The sequence below is a fragment of the Pongo pygmaeus genome, chromosome 9 (genome assembly GCF_028885625.2).
Source record: "Pongo pygmaeus isolate AG05252 chromosome 9, NHGRI_mPonPyg2-v2.0_pri, whole genome shotgun sequence".
NCBI lineage: Eukaryota > Metazoa > Chordata > Mammalia > Primates > Hominidae > Pongo > Pongo pygmaeus.
In genome coordinates this window covers 66,682,074-66,702,611 of record NC_072382.2, presented here as the reverse complement: position 1 = coordinate 66,702,611, position 20,538 = coordinate 66,682,074, and the positions used below count along the sequence as shown (strand labels likewise).

Below are 20,538 nucleotides of genomic sequence, written 5' to 3'. Positions count from 1 at the left end.
TGAAGCTTGTGAGGGGGAGGAGTGGTCTATGGATATATTCTTTTTTTTTTTTTTTTTTTGAGATGGAGTTTCGCTCTTGTTGCCCAGGCTGGAGTGCAATGGCGCGATCTCGGCTCACTGCAACCTCTGCCTCCCAGGTTCAAGTGATTCTCCTGCCTCAGCCTCCCTAGTAGCTGGGATTACAGGCATGTGCCACCATGCCTGGTTAATTTTGTATTTTTAGTAGAGACGGGGTTTCTCCATGTTGGTCAGGCTAGTCTCAAACTTCCGACCTCAGGTGATCTGCCTGCCTCGGCCTCCCAAAGTGCTGGGAATCCGGGTGTGAGCCACCGCGCCCGGCCATATTCTTTTTTTTTTTTTTTTTTTTTTTTTTGGTAAACTGCTTTATTGAAATATAATTCACATACTATACAATTCATTCATTTAAAGTGTATGGGCCAGGCGCGGTGGCTCACGCCTGTAATCCCAGCACTTTGGGAGACCAAGGCGAGCGGGTCACGAGATCAGGATATTGAGATCATCCTTGGCTAACATGGTGAAACCCCGTGTCTACTAAAAATACAAAAAATTAGCCAGGCTTGGTGGCGGGTGCCTATAGTCCCAGCTACTCCGGAGGCTGAGGCAGGAGAACAGCATGAACCCCGGAGGCAGAGCTTGCAGTGAATTGAGATCGCACCACTGCACTCCAGCCTGAGCGAGAGCGAGACTCCATCTCAAAAAAAAAAAAGTATGTGTTTCAGTGTTTTTTAGTATATTCACAAGGTTGTGCAACCATCACCACAATTCAATTTTAGAATATTTTCATTTCCCCTAAAAGAAATTCCATACTCAGAAGCAGTCCTTTCCCCACCCCACCCCCCAGGTGTAAGCAATCACGAATCTACTTTCCCTCCTATGGGTTTGCCCATTCTGGATTTTTTCATATAAATGAAATCATGCAATATGTGGGAGGTTTTTGTCTGACTTCGTTCTCTTTGCATAATGGAGTGCAGTGGCGCGATCTCGGCTCACTGCAAGCTCCGCCTCCTGGGTTCACACCATTCTCCTGCCTCAGCCTCCCAAGTAGCTGGGACTACAGGTACCTGCCACCATGCCTGGCTAATTTTTTGTATTTTTTAGTAGAGACGAGGTTTCACTGTGTTAGCCAGGATGGTCTTGATCTCCTGACCTCGTGATCCACCTGCCTCGGCCTCCCAAGTGCTGGGATTACAGACATGAGCCACTGTTCCTAGCCTGCATAATGTTTTTGAAGTTCAGCCATGTTGTAACATCTTTTAAATTCTTTCCTTTTTCGGTAACTGAATAGTATTTCATTATATGGATGTACTACATTTTGTTTATTTATTCACCAGTTGTTTTCACTTTCTGGCTATTAAGAATAATAATAGATTACATATGTCATATGTATTCCTTATATGCAATGAACATTCATGTACAAGTTTTTATGTGGACATGTTTTCTTTTCTCTTGGATGTGTACTTAGGAGTGGACTTGCTGGGTCATATGGTAACTCCATGCTTAACATTTTAGGAACTTCCAAACCGTTCTCCCAAGTGGCTGCACCATTTTACAGTCTTAGCAGCAATGGATGAGGGTTCCAGTTTCTCCACATCCCAGCAAACAGTTGTTATTATCTGTCTTTTTTTATTATAGCCATCTTAGTAGGTGTGAATTGGTATCTCATTCCGACTTTTGATTTGCATTTTTCTGATGGCTAATGATGTGAAGCTTTTTTTTTTGAGACGGAGTCGCGCTTTGTCTCGCCCAGGCTGGAGTGTAGTGGTGTGATCTCGGCTCACTGCAGCCTCCGCCTGCCGGGTTCAAGCGATTGATTGATCCTGTTTCAGCCTCCTGAGAAGCTGGGACTACAGGTGTGTGCCACCACACCCAGCTAATTTTTGTATTTTTAGTAGAGACAGGGTTTCACCATGTTGGCCAGGCCGGTCTCAAACTTCTGACCTCAGGTGATTCACCTGCCTCGGCCTCTCAAAGTGGTGGGATCATAGGCATGAGCCACCACGCCTGGCCTTTTTTTTTTTTTTTTTTTTTTTTGAGACGGAGTCTTGCTATGTCACTCAGGCTGGAGTGCAGTGGTGCAATCTCGGCCTGCTGCAACTTCCGCCTCCCAGGTTCAAGCAATTCTTCTGCCTCAGCCCCCACGAGTAGCTGGGATTACAGACATCTGCCACCACACCTAGCTAATTTTTGTATTTTTAATAGAGATAGGGTTTCACCATGTTGGCCAGGCTAGTCTCAAACTCCTGACCTTGTGATCCTCCCACCTCAGCCTCCCAAAGTGCTGGGATTACAGGTGTGAGCCACCGCACCTGGCCAAAGCATCTTTTTATGTATTTATTAGCCATGTGTATATCTTCTGTGGAGAAATGTCTATTCAAATCCTTTGCCCATTTTTAAAATTGGGTTGTGTCTTTATTACTGAGTTGTATAACTTTAATTCTGGATCCAAGTCTCTTATTAGATATATGAGTTACAGATATTTTCTTCCATTCTGTGGCTGGTTTTTTTATTCTCTTGATGATATTATTTGCAGTATAGAAGCTTTTAATTTTAATGCTCCATTGTATGGATTTTTTTTGGTGGGTGAGAATGGAAAGGCAAATGTGAGAGTAAGGCAGGATATGCATTAGTTTTATAAGAAAAATTCTAATATATTGTTTTATTACTGGTATTAAGAGTAAACTTGTGTTAATTCAAAATTAAAAGACTTTCGTTTTTTTTTTTTTAAGACCTGTCACCCAGGCTGGAGTGCAATGGCACAATCTAGGCTCACTGCAACCTCCGCCTCCTGGGTTCAAGTGATTCTCCTGCCTCAGCCTCCTGAGTAGCTGGGACTACAGGCACATACCACCACGCCCAGCTAATTTTTGTATTCTTAGTAGAGACAGGATTTTACCATGTTGGCCAGGATGGTCTCCATCTCCTGACCTTGTGATCCACCCACCTTGGCCTCCCAAAGTGCTAGGATTACAGGCGTGAGCCACCATGCCTGGCCAAAAGACTTTTTTTTTGGGATGGAGTTTCGCTCTGTCGCTCAGGCTGGAGTGCAGTGTCATGACCTCAGCTCACTGCAACCTCTGCCTCCTGGGTTCAAGCGATTCTCTGGCCTCAGCCTCCCGAGTAGCTGGGATTACAGGCGCATGTCACCACGCCGAGCTAATTTTTGTATTTTTAGTAGAGACAGAGTTTCACCATGTTGGCCCAGCTGATCTCGAACTCCTGACCTCAGGTGAGCCACCACGCCCAGCCCTGATACGCAATTTTTGTGTGCTATACATAAACATGTACCTACGAATGAGTTCACTTACTGTTAAATAATTATGGCCGGGGTGGTGGCTCACACCTGTAATCCCAGCACTTGGGAGGCCAAGGTGGGTGGATCACTTGAGGTCAGGAGTTCAAAACCAGCCTGGCCAACATGGCGAAACCACTTCTCTACCAAAAAATACAAAAGTTAGCTGGGTGTGGTGGCAGCTGCCTGTAATCCCAGCTACTCAGGAGGCTGAGGCAGGATAATCACTTGAATCCGGGAGGTGGAGGTTGCAGTGAGTCGAGATCACACCATTGCACTCTAGCCTGGGTGACAGAGCGAGACTGTCTCAAAAAGAAAAGAAAAAAGCAATGGAATACAGACTAATTATCTGAAAGCTAGCCATTCAACACATTTTATGGGCAAATTAGCATTCAATAAGAGAGATGCCTACATTAAGTTTGGCCACACTGATGTCTTTGGAACATTTAGGTAGAGCAGTGCTCTCAAATGAGTCTGCATATTGGATGTATCTCTTTAAAATAGACTGATTGCCCAGATCCTGTCTGCAAAGATTCTGACATAATTGTACTGGGGTGAGACCCAGGCATCAGGGTATATTAAAAGCTCTCCAGGTCTTTTAGTAGACTGTTTGAGAATAATTGAAGTAGAGAGAGTATGCAGTTATAAATGTTGGTCTGACCTAAGAGGTTGGTCTGGGCTGGAAGAAAAGATTGGCTAATGGTCAGGTAACTGCTACAATAACTGGTCACAATATCCAGTAGAGTAAAGATTCAGACCTGTGAAATGCAGTCCTTTTTTTTTTTTTTTTTTTTTTTTTTTCTTTGCAAGGCTCGTCAGATGGCCCAGGTGAGGCTATGTAACTAGCCAGTAAGGGAGCTCAAAAGCTCAATCCAAATCCATTCACCTGTTGGCTGTGGTTTGGTGCCACCTAGTGGCAGTTTCTGCTCTAGCCTAAATATCAATTGGGCTGATTTTTCCAAGTTGAAATTGGCTGCCCTTTGTCTTGCCCTCACCACATCTCAGCAACCATCCACCAAAATAAGAACATTAACCTACCTGCTTTGAGAATGGGAACTGGGCAGAGGACAGGAAGCAATCGCCAATTACTTTATGTGTAAGACTTATGTTACCATACATTAGTGTGATATCTTATTTTTGGGTGGGTTTACTGTGTTTAGAACCACTGGGAAAGGTGCAGTTACCCAAGGAATGTGGCGAATGAGAATAAACCAGGACATGCATATGTATACACACTTTCATATGTACATTTTAAAAATTTCAGTTCACACCAATACCTCCAATTCCATTTCACCACAGGGTTCTTTTTTTTTTTCTTCCCCCATTCCATATTTGTATTCTCCTTTTTCCACAGCTGGAGCCATTCCAGCAGCATTTGAAATATTTACTCATTTGCTCAGTCTTTTATTCCATCTAAAATAGTTTCAGAATCCCTTCACCCATACCACTATAGTAAACAAGCCTACTGCAAATGAGCTGAATATTTGTTTGCAATTCTTCCCCTCACTCTCACCACTGAGCCCAAGACTGAGGGCATAAGTCAAATACTGTGTAAATGAGCTACTTTAATTAATTTACTTGTTCCCCCACCCCAACCCCTTCAGTGTAGTTAAAAGTATTCATTTAAACAATTAGGTTAATTTGTTCCAGTTTGCTTTCAGTTTTAGGTCCCTACACCACCACATGTTAGCACTGTCTAGATATTTTGTGATATTAAGTAATTATTATTAATTTTGTTTACATATTTTTTAGACTGGGACCCATCTTTTAGGTATACAGTCTGAAAGAAAAAGAATGTTACCTGCAACTGTTTCAGAATAATCCTGGTCAGGAAGAAGGGGGAAATGGGTAGTAAATATAAGAAACAATATTGGTCATGAATTGATAGTTGAAGCTGGATGATTGGTACATGGGGTACTATTTCTCTATACTTTTGTGTATATTTGAAATTTTCTGTAATAAAAAGTTCTAAAAATATATGTACTGCCTATAATGTTCTCAAGCTGTTTCATGGGACAAAAATTATTTACTTCCCTATGTATTGCCTGCTTGCTATTGGTGAATACTCAGTAGCGTTTGATTGGATGCAAGAAGTCAGGTTAAGTTAAATGAATCATGTTTGTCCTTTTAGATGTATTGACATATCTAACTAGGTTTAATAGACTTTTAAAGAAAATCCTTTTTTATTATCTTTATAAAATTCTTAGGAAGCTGCATAAGTTACGATAATAGCATTTGTTATTATTATAAATAGAGTATAACTAACAGTATCTAGATTATCTAATTATGGGAAACAATAAATTACAGTTTCATTAAAGTTAGAGTTAAACTGGGCAACATCTCCATCCTTTTCTCGTTCCTTGAGATTAAGGAGAACCTGGTGTTGATGCATGGAGACAGCACTAAGGATCATACTACCTTTTGAGTCAAGTCAAAACCATAGTTAGGGAATCTTTTCTTGTGTGCTGCCTCATGGTGGGATGAGGAGGGATTTGGCAATTCTTTATTTTTAGAGGTATTTTACCCCCTGGGGGGGAGGTATGGAATGATTTATGCCTACATATGTAAAAGTTGAACTTTTTTTTGGTGTTGCTCTTTAGGAGAAAAGCCATATGTTTGTACAGTTCCTGGGTGTGACAAAAGGTTTACAGAATATTCCAGTTTATACAAACATCATGTTGTCCACACTCATTCCAAACCTTACAACTGTAACCACTGTGGGAAGACATACAAGCAGATCTCCACGCTGGCCATGCACAAAAGGACAGCCCACAACGACACTGAGCCCATCGAGGAGGAGCAGGAAGCCTTCTTTGAACCGCCCCCAGGTGAGAGTTTTGTCTACTATATTTTGTTTCTGAGTTTGAGAATCAACAGTTATGAACATAATTTATGATTCATAGCATTTTCTGAAATCATAATGTGTCATTCGTGTAATCACACAAACATAATTTACAGCTGCAGTAAGTGCTATTGAAGAAAAGTATGTGGTGCTCTGGGATGTATAGAAGGGAATGTTAGTCTGGGAGGTCAAGGAAGGGATTTTTGGAGAGATCTAGAGGTTGAATAGGGGTTAACTGGGTGAAGAAGCAGAGGTTGCTGGGAAGCGAAGCAGGAAGCAAAGGCAAGAGAATGTTCCAAATAGAGAGAATGGCACATGCAGAAAGCCAGGAGGTTGGAGAGTCCAAAGTAAATTGGAGATACTGAAGGAAGCCTGGCTAGTAGGGCAGTTCTGCTTGGGAAGGTGGTATGAAACAAGGCTGGAGAGCGGGGCAGGGGCAGCCAGACTGTTTGGGCCCATTAAGGATGTTGGTCTTAATCGTAACAGTAGATAAGTACTCCCAAATAACTCTTCATTGATTCAGGTGCTATTAAGTATGTTATTGTAAGAGACAAAATTATTTGTTTCAGTAAACCCTTGGAAAAATATTTTAGAGAATTACATTGAATTATTTCAGGTAAATAAGCATAGGTAAGTAGGTAAAAGGAAGTAGGTTTTTCTAAAACACAAAACAAAGCAAGTTGTCTTAGAGTTTCATTGAATACCTCCTAAATGAAGTAAATTTGAAAATTAAGAGAAGGCATCTTTTCTCATTTTTAACAACTTACGTTGAAGCATTGAAAAACATTTAGGTGGAAAAAGTTTGTTGGAGAATAAGGGAAAGAACAGGTCATCTGCTCAGATGATTCCTTGTAGTCCTGATTTGTCTTTTCAGGTATTTGTTAGGTGATGGTAGGATAATAGCAATTCCATCAGTCTTCATGGTGATTATTTTCTAGCCAAAACACTGTAAGTGTGCATGGTTAAATATTACATCAGTTGGGGAGATACTGGTCAAAGAGTACAGTTTCAGTTAGGAGAAATAAGTTCCGGAGATCTGCACAGCATGTGACTACAGTTAATAATAATGTACCGTGTATTTGACAATTGCTAAGAGAAAGGAAGTAAATAAGAAGATCCTACAACTGCTGAGTCTTTTCAGTTAGAAAGCAGGCTTTAATGATATCAGACTTCAGTTTGCAAGACTCTTCTTCTAAGCTTCCTCAAGTCTCTTCCTTAAATGTTGATATTTCAGATTATCAGAAGTTCCTGTATTCTTTTTTTTTTATTTTTGAGATGGAGTCTCACTCTGTTGCCCAGGCTGGAGTGCAGTAGTGCGATCTCGGCTCACTGCAAGCTTTGCCTCCTGGGTTCATTCCATTCTCCTGCCTCAGCCTCCCGAGTAGCTGGGACTACAGGCGCCCGCCACCACGCCTGACTAATTTTTTGTATTTTTAGTAGAGACAGGGTTTCACTGTGTTAGCCAGGATGGTCTTGATCTCCTGACCTCATGATCTGCCCACCTCGGCCTCCCAAAGTGCTGGGATTACAGGCGTGAGCCACCGCGCCCAGCCCGGAAGTTCCTATATTCTAGAAAATAGTCTATAATATAATAATAAACATTTTATTTAAAAACAAAACTGAACTAAGATTGTTTTTCCAAGAATAGGGATGGATTTCTGTTTTCTCTCACATGATCCACTAGGTTTTGTAACCTGTCGGAATAATGGTATATAAATAGCTGTGGAACAGAACAAAAAGGAATGAAGTAAGGTCTGTCATGGAAATTACACGTTGATGACTGTAGCCATATGAGTGCATGGATTAACCACTGACTTGAGAAGTACTCTTAGATTAGCATATTACGTCCTTTGAGGGGGAAACATTTTTTTTTGCTCCCTTTCTGACTTCATGGGAAGTAGAAAGTGATGAAAGACAAGAGGGACCAGGAGTCTTCCTGGTTGACAATTATAGCAGTAATGGACTGTTGAAATTGCTGTTTACTTGCTGGTTCTTTATGAAATAAAGAAGTGATGGAGGTTCCTTTTATGTCACTAAATTATTAACCATACCTCAGATAATATGCCATACATTGTCTTTACACAGTGAGGTCTTTGTGTACTGATGGTTTGCAGTCAATCAGTTGTGCTAAAGACCAAGTTTAGTATCAGTGGGTGTGTTTACAAACCATTCTGGCTTTGTGGTTAATGTGTATGAAAATGAAAATAGTGTTAACCACTTTTAGCAGCTTCTTTTTTTGAAACGGAGTTTCGCCCTTGTTGCCCAGACTGGAGTGCAATGGTGCGATCTCGGCTCACCACAACCTCTGCCTCCCGGGTTCAAGTGATTCTCCTGCCTCAGCCTCCCAAGTAGCTGGTATTACAGGCATGCGCCACCAGGCCCAGATAATTTTGTATTTTTGTTTGTTTGTTTGTTTTTGTTTTTGAGACAGAGTCTCGCTCTGTCGCCCAGGCTGGAGTGCAGTGGTGCGATCTCGGCTCACTGCAAGCTCCGCCTCCTAGGTTCACATCATTCTCCTGCCTGAGCCTCCTGAGTAGCTGGGACTACAGGCGCCTGCCACCGTGCCTGGCTATTTTTTTTTTTTTTTTTGTATTTTTAGTAGAAATGGGGTTTTACCATGTTAGCCAGGATGGTCTCTATCTCCTGACCTCATGATCCACCCGCCTTGGCCTCCCAAAGTGCTGGGATTACAGGCTTGAGCCACCGCACCCGGCCTTGGTTTTGTATTTTTAGTAGAGACGTGGTTTCTCCATGTTGGTCAGACTGGTCTTGAACTCCCAACCTCAGGTGATCTGCCTGCCTTGGCTTCCCAAAGTGCTGGGATTACAGGTGTGAACCACTGTGCCTGGCCTTTGACAGCTTCTTAAGTGAATGCAAGAATTTAGTGCATACTTGCTGTATTTGAAGGGTTATTTGCTAGTCTTCCTGTACAGTTCCTCCCCTTTCTGCCACTAATACACATACAGTATCAAGTAATTACTCCAACTAAGAGAATAAAACAGGTCCCTAAAAATCAGAACACTTAAATTTGATGCAGAAAGATTTTTTGTTTGGTCTGCTTTGATGTGGTTTGCCTTTGCAAAAGTGGAGGTGGAGGAATTGGAAGGAGGTCCTGGAAGCCATTTTCGTGACTTAGAATATAATACGTGTACATTTTAATTTATGTAATTTTCTCTTTAATATTTAAAATGTCCTATTTTCTAAACAAATTGGTTGGTTGGTCAAATAAATGATTCATTTGTTTTAAACAGGTCAAGGTGAAGATGTTCTTAAAGGGTCCCAGATTACATATGTTACAGGTGTAGAAGGGGACGACGTTGTTTCTACACAAGTAGCCACAGTAACCCAATCTGGGCTGAGTCAACAAGTTACACTCATATCCCAAGATGGGACTCAGCATGTAAGTATCCACCAAAAGCCAAACAAATTAAATCTTTCTGTGAACCTGGGCTTGAAAGGCAGGCTGGGTCCCCATTGAGGAAAGCTTTGAAATATCAGGGCACAAAGTTTGGAAACCCTGAGGTTTTTCAGTAGTCTGCTTACAGAGACTACGTGCAGAGAGATTAGGAGAGAGAGAAGGTTTGTGACTGTAGAATCCAAATGGTATTCTTGGTGTAGCTCAAAGGTGAGATGATAAAGGTCAGCCACAGAGAGCCTGAGGGCTTCAAAAGTACTGGATCCATGTGAAACACAGCTCAGAAAAGGGATAGGATTTGGTGGCTGATGAGATCCAGGAGGTGAGATTGAGAAAACAGAGATTTGGCTGAGGTGATCAGCATATGATGGCACCGTTAAGAGATCAGGAGTCATGAGAGTTCACTCAACTAGCCTCACTGAGTCGATAGAATAGGTATCTTGATTTCCCCCAGGAAAAGCACAGTGTAATGGTTGTTCTCTGAGAGCCAAACTTGTTATTATTTTCTAGATGTCACTAGCCTAAAATAATTCCACCTTGATTCCATTTTTAAGCTCTAGCAAAGGCTGTCTTAATACCTGGTGGAAATATGCACAATGTGCTTCTTTACCTTTCTGTGTCTGCCTCTTTCATGGAGAACGCTCTCCTTACCCATCTCTCAGAGTTTAATGATTAATCTGCCCTGTTTTGATACTCAGGATTAGAAAGTACAAAGCTCTTACACCTTCTCATTTATCTCTTCCTCACTTTGACGTCACTAATTTCACACTATACTGTTTGTCCTCTGACTGGTATGCAAGATTATTAACCAAGTTTTAATTCTGCATCAGCCTTAACACTTTTTCTTGAATCAGATCATCACATACAGAGGTCCTCTGGAGGTTGTTTTATATAACCTCCCTCTTCCCTATACAGGAAAAATTCCTACTATAGCAGGTCTGAAATAGCCACTACTGAGAAACCCCCAGTGATTAGGCAATTTCTGTCTTAGGCAATCTGGGTCCAGGCGCGGTGGCTCACGCCTATAATCACAGCACTTTGAGAGGCCAGAGCGGGTGGATCACTTGAGATCAGGAGTTTGAGACCAGCCTGGCCAATGTGGTGAAACCCTGTCTCTACTAAAAATACAAAAATTAGCTGGTGTGGTGGCGCTCTCCTGTAGTTCCACCTACTAGATAGGCTGAGGCGGGAGGATCACTTGCACTCAGGAGGCGGGATAAGACAGCATTGTGCCACTACACTCTAACCTGGACAATAGAGTGAGACCCCGTCTCAAAATAAATAAATAAATACATTTTAAAAAGAGGCAATCTGTTCCATTGTTGGATAATTCTAGTGTTTGTTTGTTTGTGTGGTTTTAGAGATGGTCCCACTCTGTTGCCCAGGCCAAAGTGCAGTGGCACAATCATAGCTCAAAGGACTACAGGCGTGTACCACCACACCTGGTTAATTAAAAAGCATGTTTTTTTCAGAGGCGAGGTCTCACTGTGTTATCCAGGCTGGTCTTGAACTCCTGGCCTCAGGTGATCCTCCTGCGTCAGCCTCCCAGAGCGCTGGGATTTCAGGCATGAGCCACCATAATTCTAGTATTTATCAGACCAGAACCCACCCCTGTATCATCCACTCATGGCTCCTCTCTGACCATACAGAATAAGTCTTATCCTTCTTCATATATTCCAAAACAACTATCTTTCCCATCCCAATGCTGTACTTTCTCTACACTTAACCTTCTCATTTCCTTCAGGAATTAGATTTCCATTCCATTCCTTTAATCAGTCAAATGATAGACATTTATTGAGCACCTACCCCATGCCAGACATTTTGGTCAGTGGACTTAGTGTTGGAATCACAAGAAGGGCAGTATCACAGTCTAGTAGGAGAGAGACCCTTTTATAATGAATAATTTTTCATAATGAGGGGTATATAATTGAGGTATATAGGAAGTGCTGTGGCACCCTGGAGGAGAGAGTAAATTTTTCTTCCTAAAGTAATCTTGCAGATCCTAATAGAGAATGGGTGTTCAGTTGGGTCTTGAAGGATTTTCATGAACTCACCAGAGAGTGAAGGGAAGAGCAAAGTCATAAAAATACAAGAGAATATGACACTTTCTGGGACTGCAAATGACTAGTTGTGGCTGGAGTGTCAGTTGCTAGTTTAAAAGTAGTGGAAGATGAGTCTGGGGAAGTTGGTAAAGGCTAGGTCATGAAAGGTCAGGAATGCTATGTAAGAAGTCTGGGCTGGGCACAGTGGCCCATGCCTGTAATCCCAGCACTTTGAGAGGCCAAGGCAGGCGGATCTCCTGAGGTCAGGAGTTTGAGACCAGCCTGACCAACGTAGAGAAACCCCATCTCTACTAAAAATACAAAATTAGCCGGGTGTGGTGGTGCATGCCTGTAATCCCAGCTACTCGGGAGGCTGAGGCAGGAGAATTGCTTGAAGCCAGGAGGTTGCGGTGAGCCGAGATCATGCCATTGCACTCCAGCCTGGGCAACAAGAGTGAAACTCCTTCTCAAAAAAAAAAAAGTCTGAACTATAGGTGATGGGCAGTCACAGGGGATTTCAGCAGCAGAGAGCATAATAAGATTTTGTTTTGTTTTGTTTTAGAAAGATGTCAACATAGAGGATGGTTAGGGAAGGGTTAGACTGGATACCTGGAGAGAAGTTGGATTCTCGTAGAAATTCAGATGGGAGAAAAATAAGGATCTAAATTAGCAACAGGAATGGAGAGGAGGAAATGCAATTAAGAAATACTGTATTGCCGGGTGTGGTGGCTCACGCCTGTAATCCCAGCACTTCGGGAGGCCGAGGTGGGTGGATCACAAGGTCAGGAGATCGAGAACGGCTTGGCTAACATGGTGAAACCTTGTCTGTACTAAAAATACAAAAAAAAAAAAAAAATTAGCTGGGCGTGGCGGCGGGCACCTGTAGTCCCAGCTACTTGGGAGGCTGAGGCAGGAGAATGGCATGAACCCAGGAGGCGGAGCTTGCAGTAAGCAGAGATCGCACCACTGCATTCCAGCCTGGGCAACAGAGCAAGACTCTGTCTCAAAAAAAAAAAAAAGAAAAGAAATAACTGTATTGCTGGGCACAGTGGCTCACACCTGTAATCCCAGCACTTTTGGGAGGCTGAAGTGGGAGGATCACTTGAGGCCAGGAGTCTGAGATCAGCCTGGGCAACATGGTGAGACCCCATGTCTACAAAAAAAATTGCAAATAATTAGTCGGGAGCAATGGGTCATGCCTATAGTCACAGCTACTTAAGAGGATGAGGCTAGAGGATCACTTGAACCCAGGAGTTTTAGACTGCAGTGATTTATGATTGCATCACTGCACTCCAGCCTGGGCAACAGAGCGAGGCCTTGTCTCCAAAAATAATAATAATAAAAAAAATAAAAATATAAGAATTGTTAAAAGAAGTAGTGTATTGATTTTTCTGATGACTGAATGAGTTTATTTCATTCTAAAAGGCTTATTTACGTTCACAGGGCAAACTTATACAAGGATTAGTCCTAGTCGTTATGTAAGATTGTCAGCTATAACAAGAAACATTGACTGCTTTGTAAAATTCACTGTATTGCAGGTCAACATATCTCAAGCTGACATGCAGGCCATTGGCAACACCATCACAATGGTGACGCAGGATGGCACGCCCATCACAGTCCCCGCCCATGATGCAGTCATCTCCTCAGCAGGAACACACTCTGTTGCTATGGTTACTGCTGAGGGTACAGAAGGGCAACAGGTAATTACTTTTTTCTGTTATATCAATCAATACATGTATCAGTACCAAAACTGTTACATAGATGTGCAATGTGGTACAACAGTTAAGCATACAAACTTGGGAGTGAATAATATTTTGCAACTTCTTAGCTACTTAACCCTCAGAGCCTGTTTTTCCTCATCTGTAAAGTAGGGTGCTAGTGGCATCTACCCCATAAGGTTGATGTAAGGATTGAATGAGATAATGTATATAAGGTACTCAGCCCACATATATATTAAGTGTTCAGTAGTGGTAGCTATTTCTATTATCATCATTATCAGATACTTAGGAAATAATTGCAAAATTTACTATTTAATTTTTTGAATATGTCATATATTCATATGGTTTAAAACTCAAAAAATATATACAGGTATGTAATGAAAAGTCTTCATCCCACCCCTGCCTTCATCAACTCGTTCTTGCCTCCACAGATAATCAACTTTTATCAGTTTTTTGTGTATTCTTCCAGTCATTAAGCATATACAAACAAATACAAATAAGTAAATAGTCATCTCCCCCTACCTTTTTTGTTAACTAGCCCACAGCTAACATAATAGCTCTCTTTTGGTTTTTGAGACAGGCTGGAGTGCAGCGGCATGATCATGGCTCACTGCAGCCTCAACCACCCAGGCTCAAACAATCCTCCCACCTCAGCCTCCCAAGTAGCTGAGACTACTACAGGTGTGCACCACCATGCCTAGCTAATTTTTCTTTATTTTTTTATTTTTATTTTTTGTAGAGAAAAGGTCTCACTATGTTGCCCAGGCCTTGGCCTCCCAAAGTGCTGGGATTACAGGCATGAGCCACCATGCCCAGCCTCCATTTTTTTTTTAATGATAGTAAACTAGTCTGTTCTGCATCTTGTTGTTGTCTTTTAAACTTAACAATACATCTTCAAAATCTTTCTATTTCATCATATGGAGAGCTTCCTCATTCTGTTTTTTTTTAAGCTGCATTGTATTCCACTGTATGGATGTGCCGTAATTAAAGTCTTTTGCTATTTCAAACAATACATAACCTTGTGCACATGTGAGTTTGCATATATATGTGTGAGTAGATATGCTAGATAAATTCCTAGAGCAGGATTGCTGGTGCAAAGATACATGCATTCGTAATTGTGATCAGTATTGCCAAACTTCCCTTCTAGGGTTGTGCCAGTCTCCATTCTCACCTGCAGGGTTTGATAGTGCCTCTTCTCCTTCAGCATAATCACCATGGTAGCATCAAACTTTTGAATATTTGCCAATCTGATGTATTTTTTGTAGTTTTAATTTTCATTTCCCTTAAAATAAATAATGTAATATATTTAAAAACTGTTCTTGTACTGTGCTAAAGGCCAATGTTGAGTCTCACTCTTGAAAAAAGAATGAAGTTGGTGGTCTCATACACCCTGAAATGCAAAACTCAGAATCATAAAGCTTCTAGAAGACAAGAGAGGCAAATACTTTTGCAACCTTAAAGATTACTTGGACTGTATTCAAAATGTACTAACAATGAAAGAAAAAAACTGATAAATTGGACTTAATCAAAATTAATTCTGCTCACCAAAAGACACTGTTAAGAAAAAGATCAGACAACCCCCAGACTGAGGAAAAGATATTCACACTATATACACACACTGTATTGAATATAAATCTAAAAACGGACTGTATTGAGAATGTGCAACAAACTTCTACAAATCAACAATGAAAAGATGAACAACCATTAAAAATGAGCCAAAAAAGTGTTTTAAAATGTACAAATCATTCCGTTGCTCATTGAACAGACCTCCCACAAAAGATACATAACACAAAAAGTGCACATCTTTTATCATCAAAGCAATGCAAATTAACATCACAATGAGAGAGCATTTCAAACCCAAGAAGATGGCTAAAATCGAAGACTAACAAAACCAAATGTTGATTTCTCCTAAGAAAAGTGAGGAAACAACAACCACCACCACATCCAAATGTTGGCAAAGATGCGGAGCAACTAGAATATTCATATACTGCTAGTGGGAGTGTAAAATGATGTAAATGGCCAATAAGCACATGAAAAGATGTTCAACATCATTAGTCATTAAGAAAATGCAGGCTGGGTACGGTGGCTCACGCCTGTAATCCCAGCATTTTGGGAGGCCGAGGCGGGTGGATCACCTGAGGTCAGGAATTCAAGACCAGCGTGGCCAAACATGGTGAAACCCCGTCTCTAATAAAAATACAAAAACATTAGCCAGGCGTGGTGGCAGGGCGCCTGTAATCACAGCTACTCAGGAGGCTGAGGCAGGAGAATCGCTTGAACCCAGGAGGCAGAGGTTGCAGTGAGCCGAGATTGCACCACTGCACTCCAGCCTGGGCAAAAAGAGTGAGACTCCGTCTTAAAGAAAAAAAAAAAAAGCTTCTGGTTATTTTCATAGGAAACAAATTTTTGTATTAACGGTTTAAGCTGTTTTAAGCTGCTTGTTACATATTGCCAAATTATTTTTCAGAAAGGTTTAATAATCATGTTATGGATCTAAAAGCTTTCTTTTTCACTGTACTCTTGCATTGAGGATTTTTTTTCATATTTACAGAATTAACAAGCAAAAGTTAAATTCTGTTTATTTCCATTTGACGACTAGTGAAGTTAAACCTGTTTTTCATATTTGCCTGCAATCTGTTTTTTTCTTAATTGAGGTAAAATTTACATAACAATGAAATGCACAGATCTTAAATTTACAATTCAATGAGTTATGTTAAATATGCACCCATATAACTAACATCCTAAACAAAATGTAGAACATTTCTATCACACCAGAAAGTTCCCTTGTGATTACTTTATAGTCAGTACTCACCCTCCTTAGGCAAAAACTGTTGTGATTGAATTAGTTTTGCCTATTTTTTTTTTTTTTTTTTGAGACAGAGCCTCACTCTGTCACCCTGGCTGGAGTGCAGTAGCACGTTCTCAGCTCACTGCAACCTCCTGCGCCTGGCTAATTTTTTTGTATTTTTAGTAGAGATGGGGTTTTACCATGTTGGCCATGCTGGTCTGGAACTCCTGACCTCAAGTGATCTGCCCGCCTCGGCCTCCCAAAGTGCTAGGATTACAGGCGTGAGCCACCGCACCCAGCTTAGTTTTGCCTATTCTTGAACATTACATAAATGGAACCACAGTATGAACTCTTTTGTGTCTGGGTTTTTCTACTTAACATTTTGGATATTTATTCACATTGTTGGCATGTAATAACAGTTCATTCTTTTTTATTGCTGAGCAGTGTTCTATTGTAAGAATATACCACAATTTGTTGATACATTCTCCCCTTGGTGAACATTTGAAATGCTTCCAGTTTTTTACTATTATGAATGAGATGGCAGTAAAAATATGTTTGTAGACATATACTCTCATTTGTCTTGGATAAATACCTATTTGTGGAATTGCTGGGTCATAGAATAGAGGCATATTTACCTTTCTATGATAGTACCAAACAGTTCTCCAAAGTGGTTGGTCCGTCATACACTCCCACTAGCAATGTCTAAGAGTTCCATTTGTTCAGTGCTGCTTCTTGTAGTTAAAACATTTTTAAAAAACAGGCTGGGCGCAGTGGCTCACACCTGTAATCCCAGCACTTTGGGAGGCCAAGGTCGGAGGATTGCTTGAGCCCAGGATTTTAAAACCAAACTGGGCAATGTAGCAAGGCACTGTTTTCCACCAATTTTTTTTTTTTTTTTTTTTTTTTTTTTTTGGAGACGGAGTCTCTCTCTGTCACCCAGACTGTAGTGCAGTGGCCCAATCTCGGCTCACTGCAACTTCCACCTTCTGGGTTCAAGTGATTCTCCTGCCTCGGCCTCCTCAGTAGCAGGATTACAGGCACCCACCACCATGCCCGGCTAATTTTTGTATTTTTAGTAGAGACAGGGTTTCACCATGTTGGTCAGGCTGGTCTCCAACTCCTGACCTCAGGTGATCCACCCGCCTCGGCTTCCCAAAGTGCTGAGCCACTGTGCCTGGCCAATTTTTTTTTTTTTTTTTTAATTAGCCAAGCATGGCAGCGTATGCCTGTAGTCCCAGCTACTCTTGAAGCAGAAGTGGGAGGATCACTTAGCCCAGGAGGTTGAGGCTTTGGTAAGCCATGTTCATTGTACCACAGCCTGGGTGACAGAGCAAAACCCTGTCTTCTAAAAAAATTAAAAAGAGGCCAGGCACAGTGGCTCATGCCTGTAATCCCAGGAATTTGGGAGGCTGAGGCGGGTGGATCACGAGGTCAGGAGTTCGAGACCAGCCTGGCCAGCATGGTGAAACCCCGTCTCTACTAAAAATACAAAAAAAAAATTAGCCAGGCATGGTGTAGTGTGCACCTTTAGTCCCAGCTACTCAGGAGGCTGAGGCAGGAGGATTGCTTGAACCCTGTAGGTGGAGGTTGCAGTGAGCTGAGACTGCACCATTGCACTCCAGCCTGAGTGACAGCGAGACTCCATCTCAAAAAAATAAAAAATAAAAAAGAGTTCTGTTTGTTTCATATTATCACCAACATTTGGATGATGTTTTAGCCATTCTACTGGATGTGAAGTGGTCTATCATTGTGGTTTTAATTTACATATAAAAAAGCTAATATATCACTTGGTTATGATGTATTTACCTTTTTGTATTTTGCTGGATTCAGTTAGCTAATATTTTTTAAAGACGATTTTTTTAGAGCAGTTATAGGTCACCACAAAATTGAGAGGTGGGTACAGAGACTTCCCTTACACTCCCTGCCCCGACACATACATAGCCTCCTGCATAATGAACAACCCCACCAGAGGAACACGTTTGTTACTATTGTTGAAACTTACATGTACACATCACAGTCACCCAGAGTCCATCGTTTACATCAGGATTCACTGTTAGTGTTGTACATTCTATGGGTTTGGACAAACATATAATGATATACATCTATCAATAGAGAATCATACTCTGTCAGAGTATTTTTACTGCCCTTAAAATCCTCTGTGACAGTTTGCTAATATCTTGTTAAAGATTTTCGTGTCAGTGTTTATGAACCATATTGATCTATAATTTATTATGAAATTATAAGAAAAAGTTTCATCTCCTGTTTCAATATTAGGGTTAGGCTTGCCTCATAAAACAAGTTGGGAAGTGTTCTCTTCTGTACTATTTTCTGATAGTTGTGTAAGATTGGTATTATTTCTCCATAAAAGCTTGATAGAGTTAATTAGGACACCACCATCTAGGCCCAAAGTTTTCTTTTTGGGGAGGTTTTTTGTTTTTGTTTTTGTTTTTTACTATGGATTCAAGTTTTTAAGTGGATCTGTACTATTCAAGTTATCTATTTTTTTTGTATCCATTTTGCTAAGTTTTGTTTTTGTAAGTTTGTCTGTTTCATCTAAGTTTTCATATTTATTGATATAAAGGTGTTCATACTATTTCCTTATTATCCCTTTAATATACATAGGATCTGGGGGCCGGGTGAGGTGGCTTATGCCTGTAATCCCAGCACTTTGGGAGGCTGAGGCAGATGGATCACCTGAGGTCAGGAGTTCAAGACCAACCCAGAGCAACATGGTGAAACCCCATCTCTACTAAAAATACAAAATTAGCCAGGTGTGGTGGCACACGCCAGTAGTCCCAGCTACTCAGGAGGCAGAGGTTGCAGTGAACTGAGATAGCACAGCTACACTACAGCCTGGGCGACAGAGGGAGACCCTGTCTCCAAAAAAAAAAAAAAAAAAGTCAGTGGAAGGTAAAGCAATTCTTAGAGGAAAATTTGTTTTAAATGCTTGTATTGGAAAAAAAAAGGTTTAAATTCAATGATCTTAGTTTCTACCTTAAGAAGAAAAATTAAACAAAAAAAGTAAATGGAAGGAAATAAGGACTGGGCGCAGTGGCTCACACCTGTAATCTCAGGACTTTGGGAAGCTGAGGCAAGCGGTCCCGAGTAGCTGGGACCCAGGCTGGCCTCAAACTCCTGGGCTTAAGGGATCCCTCAGCCTCAGCCTCCCAAGAAGCTAGGACTGCAGGTACAAGCCACTGCTTCTGGCAAAAAAAAAAAAAAAAAAAAAAATTGAAATTGTCTACTGCCCTTCTGGAACTCTAATTATATGTATATTAACTTGGTGTTGTCTTACAAGTTGCTGGGAATCTATTTGGTTTTTTTGTTTTTTGTTTTTTGTTTTTTTGAGACAGTTTTTGCTCTTGTTGCTCAGGCCGGAGTGCAATGGCACAATCTCGGCTCGCTGCAACCTCCGCCTCCCGGGTTCAAGCATTTCTCCTGCCTCAGCCTCCCGAGTAGCTGGGATTACAAGCACTGGCCACCACGCCTGGCTAATTTTTGTAATTTTAGTAGAGACGGAGTCTCACCATGTTGGTCAGGCTGGTCTCGAACTGCTGACCTCAGGTGATCCACCCGCCTTGGCCTCTCAAAGTGTTGGGATTACAGGTGTGAGCCACCACACCTGGCCTATTTGGGGTTTTTAACAATCTTTCTCAAGGTTCTTCAGATGGAGAATGTATATTAATTTGTCTTTGACCTGGTTCTCCTCCCTCAGCCTCCCAAGTAGCTGGGACTACAGGCACCCACCACCACGCTCAGCTAATTTTTTGTATTTTTTTTTTTTAGTAGAGGTGGGGTTTCACCATGTTGGCCAGGCTGATCTCGAACTCCTGACCTCAGGTGATCCGCCCGCCTCGGCCTCCCAAAGTGTTAGGATTACAAGCGTGAGCCATCATGCCTGGCTAAGCAATTGTAATTTTAAAATTGCATTCTGGACCTTGTGGATGACACATTATAGAGATTCTGAATTTTGTTATCTTTCTCTGGAGAATATTGATTTTTTTTTTTTTTTTCTATTAGCTAGTTAAATTACGTGTTGAGGCTGGGTTTTGTACTTTGTTAAGGCAGGTCTGTTTCAGTGTTGCTATTAGGTCTTAGGGTGAATATTTAGTCCTGGGACGTAATCTTACCTCCTAACTTGGTAAGATTGAAACTTCAAATTCCGTCTCTCTTTGGTGAGTTGCACTGAAAGCTCTCCTTAGCTTCTCAGCCTTCTAGATGCTGCTTTGCCAGTCTTGTTGGAACGTTGTTGGAAACTGGAAATATTTGTGTTGAGGGGTCTTAAGGATTTGAGGACAGTTTATACAAAGATTTGGGGGCTCCCCACTCAAATTCTTTGCTTTCTGGGCTATTCTCTGTACTGCTATTCTGGCAGCCCTGGACTCCATTATCTTTAACCTTAAGTTGCCCCAAGCTGCTCAAA

The 20,538-nt window shown here is 41.4% G+C and overlaps 1 protein-coding gene across 13 annotated transcripts in view; it reads left to right on the top strand.

The window, feature by feature from the left end:
• The window catches only part of ZNF143 (zinc finger protein 143), a 66,073-nt gene that overhangs the window by 41,462 nt on the left and 4,073 nt on the right, over positions 1-20,538 (top strand). For all 13 annotated transcript variants that reach the window (XM_054439282.2, XM_054439283.2, XM_054439285.2 and 10 more), the window contains 3 exons: positions 5,911-6,138; positions 9,404-9,552; positions 13,148-13,309. In XM_054439282.2, the coding sequence (XP_054295257.1) occupies positions 5,911-6,138; positions 9,404-9,552; positions 13,148-13,309 (539 nt within the window). The remainder of the gene's footprint in view (positions 1-5,910; positions 6,139-9,403; positions 9,553-13,147; positions 13,310-20,538) is intronic.